At 36.3% G+C, this 19,734-nt stretch overlaps 1 protein-coding gene across 8 annotated transcripts in view; it reads right to left on the bottom strand.

Moving 5' to 3' along the window:
* Positions 1–19,734, bottom strand: part of QKI (QKI, KH domain containing RNA binding) — a 143,562-nt gene that overhangs the window by 81,563 nt on the left and 42,265 nt on the right. For all 8 annotated transcript variants that reach the window (XR_002179694.3, XM_019951622.3, XM_019951621.3 and 5 more), the window contains exon 3: positions 9,488–9,604. Coding sequence is in view for 7 of the 8 variants with exons in the window: in XM_019951622.3 (XP_019807181.1) it covers positions 9,488–9,604 (117 nt within the window). In the remaining variant the exon portion in view is untranslated. The remainder of the gene's footprint in view (positions 1–9,487; positions 9,605–19,734) is intronic.

Here is a 19,734-nt window from a genome sequence, read left to right as displayed (position 1 = left end):
AATCTGAATTAAACATTTAATTTGTATTGCACTGCTTTATATTCTTCCATCTTAAAACAAAGCTAAGTCACTTGACTCCAAAATGAACGTGTAACCAGAAACAGAACTAAAAAATTGAATATTTTGAAAACACTCAAGAGGAAAAATGAGGGTATGAGAAGAAAGAAGAAAAGTGGGGAGGAGAGGACACCACAGGGCTAGTTTCCAGTCCTGAAAAAACCAGCGGATCATACAGCAAGCTGGTGTTTCAGCCAGAGCTGCTGCCAAAGGTAGCCTGCCAGTACAGAAATCAAGCGTTTAGGAACTTTTACAGCATTCTGACTGGAGAGTTTTGTCTGTTGATACAAAAAGTTTTAAATAGGATTAAAATTACCTTTTAAAAATTCTGTTTCTCTAATAATTTCATTATATTTTACAAAAGAATTGGTCTACGACGAATTAGAATTTTGTTGTAATGTTCTTTTGTGGCAGATAATTTGAAAAGTAGATTTAAAACTCTTCCAGAAAGGCAGGCCTTCCTTTCTCTTTAAAAAGAAACCAATCGATCACTTTTTTTTTTTTTTTTTTTTTTTTTGCGCTACGCAGGCCCCTCACCGCTGCGGCCCCTCCCGTCGCGGAGCACAGGCTCCGGGCGCAGGCTCACCGCTGCGGCCCCTCCCGTCGCGGAGCACAGGCTCCGGGCGCAGGCTCAGCGGCCATGGCTCACGGGCCCAGCCGCTCCGCAGCATGCGGATCCTCCCGGACCGGGGCACGAACCCGTGTCCCCCGCATCGGCAGGCGGACTCCCAACCACTGCGCCACCAGGGAAGCCCCAATCGATCACTTTTGAGGCTGAATTCAATGCTATGTCCCATGACATTAAAAAAAAAAAAAAAACGAGAAAAAAAAAGCAGAGGAGGACTTAAGTTACTAGGGAATTAGTTTATAGCTAGAGAACGACACCTCTGAGACACAGGACTGTCATTAAGCATGTCAAAGGCCCTAAGGTTAAGAGATTATTTTGTTTTAAATTCAAAGTAGAATTAGGATCAGAGGATCTAAGTTCCAAAGACAGATTTTCTGAACATAGGGAAGAACTTTCTAAGTAAAGTGTTCTAAGACTTGGTTATTTGTTTGTGGCCTTTGGTCTCTTCTCCCTTCCATCCATCCCTTCGACTGCCATATCATATAACTCCTTACTTTAAAAACATAAGTGCCAATGCACTGCTTTTAGAATAAAAAGAAAAAGTTTAAAATCATATTCAAGGTCCTATTATCCTCAGATCCCAACCTTGTCTCCAATACCACTTCTCCCACTATACCTTATAACTTCCACTGCAATATGTCAAGCATTAGCATAAGGACACATACTGGTTGATCCTACCTCTGATTTCTAGAATACCATTCCACTCATTTGCCCTGTAAGTTCCTACTCCAGTCCCATCTTCTCTAGCTTTCCCTGAAACCCTCAACCTGTAAAAGAACTCATCACTTCCTTGGCGTCCCACAGCACAATGTATAACACCTGTTGTGGTTATCTACCACACTGTGCATTAGCCCACTGTCAAATTTATCAGTATCTTGGGGGTAAAAGACACTTGAGGACAAAAATTCATAGGCATTCAAAAAATACTTGCTGCCTAAAAAGGTATTAAATTAACTATGACAGGAGGTGGTGAAAACAGAGTAACAACCATGTGCAGTACAGAAACTAAAATATGATAGCATTAGATATAACAAGTGTTAGACTTCATGGCTTTAATAAGGTTCCTTCCAAACCAGATTATACCTTACTATAATTTTCATAATCACTCTTCTAAAGCAACTGACCTGTTTTTATAGCTAAATACTACTATTCAAATCAGATACATGGAATTTTCTAAGCATGTAATTTAAAAATTAACATTTTTTTTTTTTTTTTTTGGTGGTACGCGGGCCTCTCACTGTTGTGGCCTCTCCTGCTGCGGAGCACAGGCTCCGGACGTGCAGGCTCAGCAGCCATGGCTCACGGGCCTAGCCGCTCCGTGGCACGTGGGATCCTCCCGGACCGGGGCATGAACCCGTGTCCCCTGCATCGGCAGGTGGACTCTCAACCACTGCGCCAGGGAAGCCCTAAAATTAACATTTTTAAGAGAGAATCCATAAAAATTCCTACTCTATGATGCAATGAGTCAAAGGTACCAATGGCATGGGTCAGGGTGGGGGATATTAAGCCAGGGATATAAAGTACAGAGAAAAAACCCATTCCTCACAGGGTACAGCCTTTCTCAACTGATTCCACAGGGAATCAAGTATTTAATGCCTGGCCCAAGGCATAAATTACATATAATTAACCTCTCCTATCTATAGTGGTGCTTGTTATGAACCACTCTCAGTGAAACTGAAGAACTTCTAAGATGAGGAGCCCTAGTTGAGAAGGGCTGTGTGAACTAATAGAAAATTACAGCACTTTTCCTCTTGAAAACATTTAAAACAGTAATTAGTTTCTTGGGCCCAACCAGAAGTTTATTACAATATAATGGACCTTAAGACCAGTTATGGTAATACCATTTCAACTATGTCTAACCATTATTCATAAATGGGTTCAATGACAAAATAAGAAATATATTTCAAACAATTGTCTAACTGGGAAATCAGAGATGGCTGCATTGCTCATAACAGCAAGGACCTTTTAAAGACACAGAGAAATATATACTTATGGAACAGCTCCTTTAACAGCGCCTTACATGAAAGTTTAACTCTGTTGGTGAATCTGTTGGGAAACTGGTTCTCACATACATTGCTGAAGTAATGCAAAACAATAATCCCTAAAGAGAAGAATTTAGCACTAGCTAGCAAAACTATATATTGTGATACCACTTCTGGAATTCTATTCCAAAGATAAACTAGCAAGTACACGTAAAGATGTATATAAAAGCTATTCAATACAGCACTCTTCCTATGTGTTACAGCAAAAGCCTAGAAGCAATCTAAATGTCCATTAATAGGGGAATGCTGGAATAATTTACGGTACACAGACACAATGGAATATGATGAAGTTATTAAAAGGAATAAAGACTGTCTCTATGTACTGCCAGTAAGTGACTTAATGATACACTATTAAGTAAAAAACAAACAAACAAAAAAAACAAGGCAAGGCATAGAAAAGTGTAGAGTATACAATTATCTATGAAGGGAGTGAGAAATTACACACATACACACACACACACACACACACACACACACACACACACACGCTCATGTAACTCTTCATGTAAAACAAAGAAATGGAAGGATAAGCCAAATACCAAAATAAAAAATTTACCCAAACTGCAAGATGGGGGATAGATAAAAGAGACAGGGATAAAAGCAGGACTTCTCTGAAAATTTCCTACTTTGTAGATTTGATTTTGGAACCATGTAAATATTTTACAAGTAACAGAAAAATAAGAAATTCGTAAAACTAGAAAACCAAGTGTAACAAATGACCTTAACTGTTTATCCGTATGATGGCATAACTGATATATACTGAAAAACTATTGAGTGTTTTAAAAGTAACTTCTCTCTCTAGTGAAACAAACCCTAAAAACAGTAAGAACTGGTGAAAAATTTTCACTGACTATACTGTTGGTAGTAGTGTTTGTATTGTTATTCTGAGACGGTTTTGTATATTTTAGAATAAAGAAAATCAATCATTTTGTGTCATTAGGAACCGGCATTTTCAGTGGGAAACAAAATATAGATACAAGATCAATTAAATAAAACACTGTAGTTTTCATTTTAAATGAGAATGAACTTTGTAAAGATACTTATATTCCTGAGTGTGTGTGTGTGTGTGTGTACCTATGTATCTCCTAGCTCTGTCCTGAAAAGGTCTACAAATAATGAGTGACACTAGAGCCCATAATGCAGTTTCCAAATACTATTTTTCACTAATAGTAATCAGGGTTCCTTAAAGAAGTGGCTGATCTCAAGTCTGGGGAGGAAATCTTACAATGAGCATGGACTATTATATACACCAGAAAACAAAGTTACTAGCCCCAAACTACTAGGATTGTGTTAAAGGGACTTGGAAGTGAATTTGAAAAGGCCCCCCACTGGTCAAACCACGTGATCATCAGTTAAAAACACTTAAGTGCCATGAACTGAAATGCATTAAAACTGTTTAAATGCATTCATAATGATACTCAAATTAAAACAAAAAAACTCACTCTTCACCTCTGGAGGATTGCTAGGAAACAACTCACTATTTTAAACCTAGTAAGTGAAGAACTGAGCATTTATCCCGCCTCTCCTATAAAAAGTAAACCTAGCTAATAACAGCAAAGAAACAGGATAATAACTATTTTGGAGTTCCTACTGAAATAAAGGGCCTAAAAAACAATCAACAGTTAACTGCTGAAATCAGGAGGAAACTAGATTTTAGGTACCACAACCACAACACTGCTTGTGAAAGTTTCTTTCAAAAGGAAGAAAGGAAATGAGGAAGGGAGGGCAGGAGATCTAAATCTGATTAAACCTTTCTCACCACCAATTTACCAAAAATACAGGGGACAGAGATAAGTGTTAAACACCACCATGAAAGTGCAATCAGCACAAGCCACGGGAAATCTTCGGTACAAATAACTCAGTCCTTTTACAAATAAGTTACAAGGAGAAATGGGGGCGAGGGTGAGAATGGCTTAAGAGATCTATCAATCTCTTAAGCAAGGTATTGATATACGGCCCTCACTTGGATACCATGAAAATGTTTTTTCAAAGCACATTTATGAGACAAGAAGGGAACTGTGAACAATGACAAGATACATAGCGACACAAAGAAATTGTTTTGGTGATTTAAAAAAAACATAAACATGATAGCATTAAAGAGTCCTTCTATTTTAGAAACACCTAATAAAATGTTTACAGCTGAAATTATGTCTGGAATTTGCTCCCCAAATCATCTGGTAGGCGGAGGGGGAGGAAGGGTAAGGGGGAATGTGGGCACACATGGAAGAAGACGGACAATGCTGACACTGGGTGATGAATAAACGTTGTTCAAAATGTGCCACGATGAAAGGTGGTTTTTCTGGTTGTGTTTTTTTTTCTTTTTTTAAATAAACTATACCCACGCTCGAGGTTGTGAGAAAGCCTAGTACTCAACAAGATCAATAAAGCAGGCTGTTTGGACCATGTTTGTACGTGATGTTATATCACTGGCTATCACAGCCACTTTAGTATGTCAAACAAAAAACTGTATTAATCTGATTATTTTCCAAGTGTTGAGAGAGCAACAACATCTTTCATAAAAATAAAAGTCTAAGCTGCCCCCACATATCAAGCAAATTTATTTTTGCATATACTATCAATATCGCCTTGAAACATCTTTTAAGTGTGCTTTCGTATCAGCCAGCACAAAGTCTTAGACATTATAAAGCTCAGTTACTTGCCAATTAAACTGACATAGGACAGGGTACAAGGTTGCAGGAGAAAATGCCAATTATAAAGCATCATGAATAGTAAAAGATTCACTTTCTATAACACATGTAAAAGTGTACATAACTGCAGAGAGAACGATCTACAAGAAAACATACCAAAATTGTCAATAAGTCTCTAGAGTGATAGAATCAGGTACCTATACTTTTTCCCAGACCATATACACTTTTAAACTTTTCTAAAAATATCACATATTAACTAGTTAAAATATATATGCACCATAAGAAATTAATAGGACTATAAGAGACATTTAAGAAAAATTTATAACGTATATGAAAAGTGACATGTAAAAACAGTTATGAAATTCTACCTATGTTTGCAATTACACAATATGCCTCTCTAATAACATTTCATAGATCATGGTCCATACAACACTGCAGTTCCTCAAGAAGTTACAGGGATAGCTCTTGGAAAGGAGAGACTGTGGTCAAATATATTTGGGAAACAAAGTTAAAAACTGAATTAAAACTTTATTACAGATTGATCTAATTTTAAATTCAAAGCCCATGTTCTGAAGAGAATGAATTGCAGAGCTGAATTTCAATGTCCAGCAAGATATATGTTTATACTGAGTGTAGTTACTACTTAGAAATGAGGGACTGGATAAGTTATCTGACCTCTTTAAGCCTCCATTCCTGTTAGAAGAGTAAAAACTATCTTTTGAGATTGTTGAATGGTCTGAATAAGACACTGCACAGATCATGAAAGTGGTTAATACCATCTGGCCACTGCTATTTGCAGCCCTAGAAGGTCATCTGATTCCCTGAGTGTACATCCCTTCATTTCAAGTAAAGAGCTCTAACTAGAATTGCTGAGTCTTACTGGAAATTTCCAGAAGACACAACATTTGACTAACCCTGCTTTGATCAACTGTAGACATTTCACCGGTCAACATTTCTGGGTGGGAGTGGGGAGCAGAAATACAAGCATGGCTCCTTAGTCTCCTACGAAGTCTGAGTGCAGTTCTTGCTCTTAGGCTCCATGAGTTTACCCAGTACCATTCCCCTGGGGTATTTTTCTACAATGACAATACTGTTGTGCCCTTCAATAATGCTGAAGTAATACCAATCTAAGAGAATGAAAATTAAAGTGGCACATTCATTCCCTTACTTAAAACCAACAGCTTAGAATGATACGGCACTGCCTATCTTCCCAAAAGAATTAAAAGCACATAGGATTTATAATTATCTCTATTTATAAAATCTTTTATGGGGCGGAGATAGGGGAGCATCTATGCCTTTCATTTATTACCTAAACATTCACTCCTTTCCCAGATAATTTTTTCCAGTTCCTGCTCTGTGCCAGGTACTGATCAAACAACAGGGAAGTACTCCATAAAACAGACATGGTATGCCCTCACTGGGTTTATCAGACTAGCAGTGAAGGATACAAATCAGCAAACAGTATTCCGTCATAATACCTTGGACAGTCAGTAAATTAAGGTTTATTTTCTAGCTTTTACATAAACTGACAACTCTGCAGAAAAGTTTAAAGTTTTCCTTTAAACACATGAAATATACCTCAATCGGCCTTATTACTATATTTCTTTTTGCCTCCATCTATTTGTCATGTTCTTTCTAAAAATAACAGCCAAAAAAATAAAAAATAAAAAAATACATAAAAATAACAGCCAAGCAATGAACGATAGTACCTTCCATTTTGATCTAACTTTTACTAGCACTTTTAAGAACTCAACAGGCAGAGTTACTACAGCATAAACCAAAATGAGTTGGTTGACAATTATGGGCAGATTTAAATTAAGATTACAGAAAACACTCTTGGCATTATATATCTACATATAAATTCTTCACCATAATATCAAACATATGACAGCCATTCAAATTAACTTGATATCCCCTAAGTATGTTCATCTGTAGCACTTTAATAAAACTAAAAATATAATCTGCAGTCAAAATTTTGTTGGTGTCTTAATTTATTACTGTTTTCATGCATTAATCTGTAAACATTTTTTATTTCATTAGACAACAGTACATATTAAAACAAAAATAAAATGTGCGAACTGCTTCTATTTGTGCTTAAGAACAAAGTGGACAAGACAGAATATGGACACACCAACCACCAGAGAAACAAAACAGAAAAGCCATCAGAATATGGGATATTCAAAGGTCACAAAGCAACAACAAAAGTACTGTCATTTCCAAAGCGTAAAATACTGTAGTATTCCCCCATGATACAATATGAGTTTAAACATAAAATGTACTAATAATGTTAATATAAAATTTATTAAGAACAATCATTAACATTAATTGATTGATTACTATGTGTCAAAACACTATTCTCAGTGCTTTACAACTGATTTAATCCTCACAACCATCATAAGAGAGAAGTGACATCACTACTCCCTCACTACATTATATGGCACAAAGAGATGGAGTAATTTGCTAAAATCACAAAGCTGCTAAGTGATAGAACCAAGATTCAAACAAAAGCAAGATGATTATAGAGCGTACTCTCTTAACCACTCTAATCTTCTGTCAAAAATGATAGCAGAAAAATGTTCTTCAGGCTACAAAGTTCAACTTGACTGAAAACAGAACTCACCATGTCTCAATACAGTTCCAAGCTCTAATCCTCAGTGCCTGTGAGTGTGTGAGTGGAGTAAGTGGAGAGCCATTACTACAGAACTAAGAGAGGCTGAGGAGAGGGCAAAACACGTTTTGTTAACTGACCGATATTAATAACTTGTTTAACTGATGGATACACTAATCTTTTGGTGAAGATTTATTTGTCCTTCAGTTGTTGAGAGTTCATCTCATTGTCCCTAGGCTATTAAATTAGCATTATTTAATGCAACGCAACCATAAGTGCAAACAGGGGAACCAAAACTGCATGGTGATATGAGATTGCCACTCAGCTGATTCACAATATGCTTAAATTTTTTTAATATTCTTATTAAAAAAAGTTGTTTTAAATACAACAGCTAAATATGCTTAGGGAGAACTCACATGCTTGCCTCAAAGTATCTTTATACTCAGCTGACAAGAACAGCTTATAATAAGATCTAAAGATAATCAATATCATTGACGGCCTCTCCCTCCAACTTAACTACTAAGTCATTATTTGTCTGTAAGGAGAGAAAATGATTGAGATCCAGTCAGCTTATGGGAGAGCTTAAATGAAATGAAGTGAGAAGCTCAAAAAGATGCATATCAGAATGAAGTCAGTATACCTTATCGGTCTGGTGGTCATTCCGTAAGCTCCACAAAGTGATTCAATGCACACGCTCTAACATAACAATAACATAACGTAACATAACAGGTCTATCATTTGATATCCCTTTCAAGGCAATGTATTTTAAAAAAACAAACAAACAACAAACCCTTCCTAACAATAAATCTAATCTTTGGCAATCAAAATCTAGGTTATTTTTTAAAATCAGTCAAACATTTTTCACACAGGCAGAAATTTCAAAAGTATTCTGCCTCTTACTGGATAAAAGGAAACAAGGCAAAAAAACCTTCCTAAAAGCAATGTTTAAAGTAGGTAGTTAGGTGTTTATTATACTAGAAAAACAAGAGTGGCAAAAGAAAAAAGCAGAAAGCAGGAACAATACACTTTAAAGTAAAATGTCTAGAAAACTTAAAATCAACATAAAATGTTGGTAAAAACCAAAATGACTCTCATATGGCTAGTTATAAGCCTTTTTTCCCTATGTTTACTAACTCTCCTGATGAGATGACATACATCCAAAGTTATTCGTTTGGTCCTCATTTAAATCTCATCAAAAGAAACATTTTAGATTTTTCAAAGTTTTAGTTACATCTTTTATATATACAACATTATAGTCTGACTAATTGCCAAACTGGCGTTTCTCAAGTGTAAAAACCAAAGGTAATATCATAGACTGATATTAGCTGGCTAAATGAAAAATGATAATCAAAAAGGGAAAATCATGACAACACCTTTAAAAAGTTCAGAAGTTTCAGACATCAAATAATGTATAGTGTTTTAGGGTCTAGATATTTTGTTACTAAAATTCGAAAGTATAAGTAAATTATTCACATAAAGACCTGCCCCATTTTCAAGGACTTACCTTCTTTTTATCCCTCATTGAGCCTTTGCCTCGGACCATTATCTTACATCCTGTTTCTGCTTCAAGCTGTTTAGCAGTAAGTCCTCTAGGTCCAAGGATTCTCCCAACGAAATTAAACTGGGGGAAAAAAAAATCACCATACATTATTCACTTAAAGTTATTTTAAAGTATAAATTTACTTCCTTCAGTTAGATTTTTAAAAAATATTAAGTTGAAATAAAATCTTATGAATTTCTTGACAAGTCTGGGGGTGAAATTACAGCAGCTCATGTTTAGCTTGAAATTTTCGTATGTATTAATACAAATTATGGATTAGGAACAACAGTATCTAACTAAAACAGGTACTATACTTCAATTGCCCATCAACATGTAATCTAAACCAGAGTATATTAAAGAGTTAGACAAAATCTTAGGTGCCACCCAAGAATGCAATTCCCTTCTACAAAATCCTTTATGACAGGGTTCAGGGAACTGTTCATTATGTTAAATAGTGGTGGCCTTTTCTACAGAAATCCTTGGGGGAGAACTCCTGTCTTATTTATCTAAGTTATACTTTCTCCAAAGCAACTGTTCAGAGAGAATTGTATTCTGCGGTTAGCTGCCAGAACACTGATGGCCAAATTTGGATTCCACCCTATACTAAATATTTAAGTCATGAGAGTCTACATTTTTCACCACACTCCTTGCACAATTTTATCTCTGCATCCTTATTTACATTTTTCACCACACTCCTTGCACAATTTTATCTCTGCATCCTTATTTTCCTTTCTATTTTCCATTTCTACCTTTAGCTTATATTACTACTTTGACAAAGAACCTTAACTCTTATCACGAATAGGACAGTGACAAAAATAATTATATAAATAAGTAATTATCATCCCTCCACAGAAATGTCAAGTATTCATTCACAGAAGTTAATTTTTTTAAAAAGTCCAATGGGAAGAACAGATTGACTCTGAATATTGAAAAGTAAATTTTCCTCATTCACATGTCATCTGCATAAAAGACACAAAAAAAATGAACGTTCCACAAAGACTGATGGGTGGTTTACTATCAGTTCCACAAAGACTGATGGATGGTTTCTATTAACTTATTCAATCAATTAAGTTACTGATTCTTATGCTTCCTATTTTTTTCTTGCATTTTAATCCTACTGTTAATGTATCGTTAGTAACACTAATATGCCAGAATTTACTGCTGTCAAGGCTTAAGCAGCCAGGGAAGTTCTTCAATCTTCTGTACTCCAATGGCTTCTTACTTTGCCTTAGCTGCTCACCAGCACCGCCACATCTTACAAAAGTTGATTCCCAAATGAAAGACGGGTAGTACACGTATAAGGATGGAAGAAAGCCCTCTTCCCTCCGGGGATTACGATATAAGTTTTTCCATCCCAAGCTGAGGAGAGGGAATGAAGTTTTATAGAATCTGTGACTACATATAAAGGTGGGGTTGGCAAGTTGCCGAAAAGTAGGAAGAGTCTGCTCTAAATGAACAGAGAGCCAGGCCTGTTGATAGATTTTCTGTGATATGTGTGTTTTTTCCCTTTCTCAGACCCTCGTTTTAATATATTTTTACTCTGTACTGCGTGAAGTTGGTCAATTCTAGATGTACTTGGATTTAAAGGCAACCTCTTAAAAAATTTCATGGAATTTTCTGTTAAGTACTAAGGGTAATTCAGACCAGCTGAGCAATTCCAGTAAAATAGGACACAGAAGGAAAAAACATCTGCTTGAATGCATGAGAGATCCAGCAAGACTGTGAAGAATTGCTAATTCAGGATCGTAGGGAGGACACAGAATCAAGAGGATGTTAGCCTGGCTTTGGGGAACTCCTTGTCCTCTAGGTATGTTTGCTGAATCCGGAGAGGACAGCTGAGAGCCTGAACTTCAAGGGACGTGGTCTGGAGTGTGTAACTACCAATGTGAGCGCCTCCCCGTCCCCGGTCTTTGCTTTGGGGAGGGATCTGATGGGTGTGCATTCTGGGGGTAAAAGTGAACCCTAATTTCCCAGGCCCTTACAGACTCTGCATATGAACATCAAAACTGTCTCAACCTCAATAAGCAAAATTGTACCGAGGTGATCTTGGGTTGCCAGTTAACAGTAGGTACCTGTCAGAAGCTGACATATATTCTCTCTGGAGGAAGACAACATAATCTTAGGCCTTATATTATTTTTGTAAGCTATTCAGTAAATACATTATCTGGCACACACTAGAAAACAACCAAATACACAAGAACGTAAAATGACATTAACAAAAATCTGAAGAAACGACAAGACAAAAGAAACAAATCCACCAGGCCTCTAGATATTAGAATTAATCGACCCAGACTTTATAAGCATTATGCTTATTATGTGTAATTTTGTTTAGTTTGAGTATTTTTCAGTAGAATAGGAAACCACCTTTCATTTTCAAATTCAACTTAATGAAACATGTATTCAAGGCTTCCTATGTGGCAAAGAGTGAAATAGATGCTAGGAATTTTTTTTAAAGAGGAGGAAGGGGAGGAGAGGAAGAGGAGAAATTCTCCTTGCTCTCAAGAAACCTGTGAAAATGCCTTTACTCTATTTCTACCTTGACTGCTTCTTAAAATAAGTAGTCTTTGCCAGCTCTTCCTCAATAATAGTTGTGCTCTATACAGATCTTTTTCCAAAGTAACTCATATAGTTGATATACATTATATATCTCAAACATGGCAAAGAATGTCTGGAAAAATGCATTACGAATGGAGGTACTTTAGCACTTCAAATAACTAATATGTAATTGTTTTATATTTGTGTCCTCTGTCAAAGTGGTCAGCCTCCACTTCATGACATACAAACACCTAGAAGACCCTCTGTGGGGCTTCCCTGGTGGCACAGTGGTTAAGAATCCACCTGCCAATTCAGGCAACATGGCTTCGAGCCCTGGTCCGGGAAGATCCCACATGCCGTGGAACAACTAAGCCCACGTGACACAACTACTGAGCCTGTGCTCTAGAGCCCACGAGCCACAACTACTGAGCCCATGTGCCACAACTACTGAAGCCCGCACGCCTAGAGCCCAGGCTCCGCAATAAGAGAAGCCACCGCAATGAGAAGCCCATGCACCATAACGAAGAGTAGGCCCTGCTCACCACAACTAGAGAAATCCTGTGCACAGCAACGAAGACCCAACACAGCCAAAAATAAAAATAAATAAATTTATTTTAAAAAAAGAAAAAAAAAGAAGACCCTCTTTGGCACATTCTATTATTTTCACGTATTAAATCTCTTTTGCTGAAACCACAGCATTAAGATTACATAGAAAAAAACTTCTACCATAGCTAAGTAATCCTCCCAATTATTATTTACTAAATAAAAAATGTTTTAAAGCCAGTCAAAACCAACATATTAAATCTGTAACAAAATTTTCCTAACCTTATAAATTAACCAATCTCTACTGCACCACAACCAGCAAAAAACAGCTCAAATGTGTTAAAGTGCATACCACTGGGGTTCTAATACAACTGAAACCATCAAGGTCATCCTTCTCAAAGTGGTGTAAGTAGAGAATGAAAAAAAATTAATCATAGCAGCTGCTTTGTCTACTGCAACCAATTTCCAAGTTAATATCATTTGCCTTGCATTAAACTTCATTCTGTGTTGATTTATCATGCTAGTTTTGCAGCTTCATTCAATTAAACCAATGTCACAACACATTCAAAGAAAATCATTTCAAACAGCCTAAGCTAACTACAACTTTAAAGGCTGAAAGAAGAAAAAAGAGACATTCATTAACTCTACTGTTTAAGTACAGACCTTCTCTGTGGCTTACCAATTATATCTCTGCCAGTGCCATGTTAATTTCTAAAGAAGAGGTTAACAACAGTCATGTCTAATGCTATTTGTTGCTGCTGACTTAATTTTAAATAGACATGACAGAGTTCTCCCAATGACAAAATATAAAGTATTATAGCAAATCTTTCCATTAACCTTTTTAAAAATGTACAATTAAAGATAAAACCTTCTGTGGCACACTATCAAAAGAGAGAATAAAAAATGGATTTCTAAAAGCATTTCAGTGAAACACTTCTAAGAAGTGTTAAACAGTAATTTCTGCTTAAAATTTTGGAAAAACAATTTTAAAAAGAAGATGTATTTCTTTGGATTGCTTTTCATACAATAAATTGATAATCTGTTTTTAAGTATTTTGTCTAGTATCTGTAAGGTGATTTTAGTTATATATCTTACAAACCTTACATCAGATCACATAAGCAAGTTAGTAGGTATCAAACACACACACACACACACAAATGTATATGTATTGATAAAGTCTTCTGCTTAGCAGATGACCAAAAATGGACCACCTCAAGTGGTAGTCAACACTAGTAAGCCATCTTATACAAATGTGTAAGATGAGACAAGAGTCGTGACTACTTAGCAATACAACTGTTTTTAATTAAAAGTACCAGAATATTTTGTTTGACTTGATTTACTGTTTTATTAACTCGACTTATAACAGCAAAGGAGAAACTGTTAACAATGCAGATTAAATTTAAAAGTTTGCTGCATCTAAAGTCACTCATTGTGAATAGCACAATGTTCTTCCAATATCTGAAACCATTATCCAATTCAGCAAATAAACTGCTCTTGTCATTTATGAACAAAGTTTCAGCATATGTGTTCATGATTTTCACTTTCAGCTACTCATTAATGTAAATGAAAATACCAACCAATATTCATGTCAGAACTATATTCATTCATCAACTGAAATCAGTTTGGTCATGGATACAAGAGTTCGGGGCGGGGGGAAGAATATCAAGGAAAGTCTTCTGTTTAAAAAGACAAACAAACAATGAATGTATCTAAATGCCTCGTACTTTTTGGGGAGACAGATGTCTTATCCCTTCTCTATGTTCATAGTAATTCTAGATGAGCAGCCAAATATGTCTTCTTAAGCTATATAATAATTACTATAGGAACCATTTTGCAAAACCTTTCATATATTAGGCCTTTCTACACATCTTCTGTTAGTGGCACAGGGCTATGTTAAGAAGAAGCATTTACACCAACAGATGTAAAAGTGAAAACCGGTAACCAATAATAACCAAAATATGAAATCTATAGCATATAAATTTGGATATCCTAATTATGTCAAATCTTTATCCCTTGAGTATAGATATAATTGGGAAAGAGGCTGAAACCATACAAACAAACTCAGGTGAATAAGATGATGATTGTCGTTGTGGAAGCTAAACAACAAGTACTTAGAAAAACAAAAAATTATTTAACCAATTAAAATAAAAATATAAAGGCAATGAAAGCCAACAAGGGTTTTACGACACAAATAGATGACAATATTTTTCACGGTGTAAGGTCAAAACTCGTACAACAAGGCCCTTTAAGAGATCCCTAACTACTTTTTGAACCTTTATTTTTGCTATTATCCTCTGTTCAGACACATGTTGTTCTCTAAAACAGCAGGTACGTTCAATTTTTGTTCCCTGTTAACACCTTTCTTCCTCCTTCCTTCCCACCAAACATGTCAAATCCTCATCACATAGTATTGAGCTCAAGTGTTCCTTCTGTGATTTCCTTATGTGTTCTTTGACTCCCAGAGACAGATGTTTTCTCCTCCTAAGTGAGGATCTCAGAACACTGAGTACCCACCTCTTACAGCCCTTCTGTCACACAGTATGCAACGATCTGCATGTCTTTCGCAGGGCATTCCTTGAAGTCAGAAACCAGCAATGGGGTGGGCGTGTGTGTGTGTGTGTGTGTGTGTGTGTTTGTGTGTTTTAATCCACAGTGCCTCACACAAGTGTGTATGTGTTAATCCACAGTGCGTGTGTGTGTTTTAATCCACAGTGCCTCACACAATATACAGCACTCAGAAGAAACTAGTATTTGTTCAGATTGTTGGATAATACAATTTAAAAGGGTTCACAGAAATCACACAGTGATTTTTCACTCTCAGTAAAATCACTAAATAAGTTATAGGCAGCACAGGAACTCTTACACATTTCAGAAACTTTTTAAATGGTAAGCCTGACTGATCTAAGGATAAATTCCAAATGACAGAGTCAATGATGTCACAGAAACAAAACAACTATTATTTCCACTTTCCATTTCAATACGGAAGTATCATGAGTGCTAGGATTATGTCACTCAACATTTCTTAGGTGTTGAGTACGCTGAAATATGTTCTACTATGAGTGTTCCAGTAAAAGCCAACTTCGATGCTTGGCACTTTACATGCAATAAATCACTTAATCCTCACAACAACACCAGAAGACAGTTACCACTATCACCTACATTTAATACATGAGAGGTTACAAAAGTAGTCCAAATCCTAGAACACCTAGGTTGACTACAGAGCTTGAACACAGTAGGGCATAATGCCTTCTCTTCTAAAGACCTTAAACATATACACCCTGATCATACCAGATACTCATGTTTAGTTTTCTCATTCTTGTTAATCATTCAAAAAAATGTTTAGTACAAAGTTTATAAAAACCCTCTTCAGATTCAAATTTACTTTCAGAATGAGTTCCACCTACATCACAAAGCATATAATTACCATACTACTTTTACATAACCAGGCCTCGCCTTTTCAATATTGTCATCTGTCTTTTACTGATTAGGATCACTGCTTTAATAATCAACATACATATCCTTTTTACCTTAATCAAACCTTTTACATGAATGAAAGCCCTTATGTGATTATTAGTTCATCCACATAATTCAACTACAAATACGTATAACTTCAAAAAAGAGACAGCGAGAGAGAAGAGTATGATTATTTGAGTCAAGACTGAGCTTACAAGTGTTACCTCATACCCTGAAGATGAGTCTAGGAGATCAAATACTTAGTAATTCTGACCACAGATTATGAATACAGTCTAAGGATCTTTGAAATTGTTTTCTCAAGTTTTGCTGCATAAATAGCAGCCTCCTTAAAGAACTACAAATAGAACTACCATATGACCCAGCAATCCCACTACTGGGCATATACCCTGAGAAAACCAAAATTCAAAAAGAGTCATGTACCAAAATGTTCATTGCAGCTCTATTTACAATAGCCCAGAGATGGAAACAACCTAAGTGCCCATCATCGGATGAATGGATAAAGAAGATGTGGCACATATATACAATGGAATATTACTCAGCCATAAAAAGAAATGAAATTGAGCTATTTGTAATGAGGTGGATAGACCTAGAGTCTGTCATACAGAGTGAAGTCAGTCAGAAAGAGAAAGACAAATACCGTATGCTAACACATATATATGGAATTTAAGAAGAAAAAAAAATGTCATGAAGAACCTAGGGGTAAGACAGGAATAAAGACACAGACCTACTGGAGAACGGACTTGAGGATATGGGGAGGGGGAAGGGTGAGCTGTGACAGGGCGAGAGAGAGTCATGGACATATATACACTAACAAACGTAAGGTAGATAGCTAGTGGGAAGCAGCCGCATGGCACAGGGATATCGGCTCGGTGCTTTGTGACCACCTGGAGGGGTGGGATAGGGAGGGTGGGAGGGAGGGAGATGCAAGAGGGAAGAGATATGGGAACATATGTATATGCATAACTGATTCACTTTGTTATAAAGCAGAAACTAACACACCATTGTAAAGCAATGATACCCCAATAAAGATGTTAAAAAAAAAATAGCAGCCTCATACACTGTTCCAAAAGAACTAATTTAGCTCTTAAAGAGACCTGCTCTTTTTTGGCACAGATTTTAGTTCCATTTGACTTACTGGTAACTTCTTTTATATTACCCTGCTTCAATGTTTCTAAATTGTTAAGCACAACTCAGTTTACAGTGACTTTTAATTATTATATTCTATTAATATAGTACTTTTATCATCTCTTACTCTTGGTTCCTCTACAATATTATCCTCCACATGTAACAGACTAAGAAATCTTAAGATTTTCATTGTTTAATCTGTCCCCTTGTGTTCATTTCAACTGCCACTGCCTTCGTTCAGGCTCTTGCTACTGAAATGATACCAAAATTTTACTGGTTTATACTCAGATCTCCTCTTTGGCCTTATGTTTCTAATTACTTCTCAAATTTTGTTTTTCTTTTTTTTTAGTCTGTCCTTAAAACTGCAAATTTATACTGCTTTTATACAATCTTACAAATAAAAAGGCAAGAAAGTAATCAATCATTGTTCTATAACCCCAAACAATACAACATAGACACATTTTTTAAACTCAATCAATTCCTTACCAAGCAATAAAGAAAAAATTGTCATACCAATATGAAACAGAGATGGCCAAGTTCATGCTAGGTAGGCTACTTACTGATACTTTTTTTTTTTTTTTTTTTGCGGTACACGGGCCTCTCACTGTTGCGGCCTCTCCCGTTGTGGAGCACAGGCTCCGGACGTGCCGGCTCAGCGGCCATGGCTCACGGGCCCAGCCGCTCCACAGCATGTGGGATCTTCCCGGACCAGGGCACGAACCCGTGTCCCCTGCATCGGCAGGCGGACTCTCAACCACTGCGCCACCAGGGAAGCCCCTGATACTATTTTTGAACTTAGGAAAAGCAGTGTTCTAGTGAAGTCAAAAATTAGATTTCAGGAAGTCCCTAATTTATTATGAACTATTTTGTTCTAAAGGGCTGGGTTTATTAAGACATATAATATGCTTTCCCAATGAAATAGTTAAATTTAGTTCCAAGGCTAGTCATTGAAAAGTTCTATTTCAACGTCCATGGGGTAAAGTTAAGGCAGGTTCTATCAAAAACTACAGTAGTTTTCTGCTCATATGATGAGTTCATTTACTCACAAAATAAATTTAGGTCACCTATGATAAGCAGGCACAAAAACGGGTGGCCAAGCTCAAGTGGTATAACCTTGGACTACTCCACACTCCATTTTCATTTGCCACCTTTGGAGGGGAGAGGGTTAGGGTTAGGAAGATTCTGTTACTGACTGCTTCACTCACTTCCAGGAGACACTGCTTTCCCAAAATGGGCCAAGAGCAGATCAGCACCTTGAGCTTTCCTTTAATATCTAACAGAAACACCCAATAGCCCTGAGAGGCAGGTTTCTCTCCAATCTTTGTATTTTATTCCTTTGATTATTTCAGTGAGAATCTTAGAGATATGGAGGTGGATGCCTGTAATTAGGTTTCCATCTAATTCCGTAAGTCCTTTGTAACAATAATTTTAACAGAGCAGATCCTAACAAACTCTTTTTGGATAAGATAAATCACAGACAAAACTTTCTATCTCAGCTGAGCCTGGAAAACATTTGCTTACAAGCAATAATTCTTCCCTAAAAACAAACTCCATCTTTTAACTTGTTCTTCTAGACACTAGTCCTTTTTAATATCAAAATATATTACTTACAAAAGAAAGCATTCACATTTTAAGACTCTGAGAAGGCTTATTTTAAAAACCATTAAATTTTGAAAAAACCTGAACTAAACAAAATTCGTTTTCAGACTGTCTTGAAATCCTTTTTGGAATAATTTCTATTAACATCCTAAGAAACTTAGTATATCTCAGACCACAAAGAGCCTATTAAATATTTGGTACACAGTAGGCCTTGCAGAATGAAATAAAAATGAAACTTCAAAACCAAATGTCATGAAATTGACCTTCACTAAATTGATCTGTTTAAAGTTACAAGTCAACAATAACAGTTTCTCTACCTAAAACTTAGACATGCTCCATATTATCAAATTGTACTGCTAAGTTAAAAACTCCAATAGGTTAATATGTAATCCGAAACATTTCACAACTCCATTCAATAAAAATATGTATCTAACCTTCTTCAAATCAACAGTCTATCTTAAGAGTTTCCTGTATAAATTACCAAAGAAGAGAGATGTGCAGATGTTTTAAAATATTTTCACTTATAATTAAGATCATATCCTGCCAAAAATCAAGGCTTAACCTTGGTATTGAGAAGAGAGACTTAGTAGATCATTAAATTCTGACTTAACGTCCATTTGTTTCTCAGAAGATCAAAGACGAAAGTAGTTTATATCCAGTCTTTCAACACAATAAGAAAGCCACAAGAGTCAAAGGAACAAAGGCTTAAGTAAAGATAACCAACTGCATTGACCCCTTTTCTCTTTTCATAACTCCTCCAAAACAAATGCCCGCTCAATAGGCAATCTGCAGACGACAATCTTGAGAAAGTGAAACTTACGAATAACTCCATACTAACTCTGAAGCTATGACTAGCCAAATTTTATCTGCAAGCCCAAGAGAAATAAATTGAAAGGTGACTTAAAACTCATGCTCCACCACTGACATAGACTATT

This window comes from Tursiops truncatus, chromosome 12 (genome assembly GCF_011762595.2).
Source record: "Tursiops truncatus isolate mTurTru1 chromosome 12, mTurTru1.mat.Y, whole genome shotgun sequence".
Lineage (NCBI taxonomy): Eukaryota > Metazoa > Chordata > Mammalia > Artiodactyla > Delphinidae > Tursiops > Tursiops truncatus.
The sequence above is the reverse complement of the archived record's forward strand: the minus strand, read 5'-3'. Positions and strand labels throughout refer to the sequence as shown.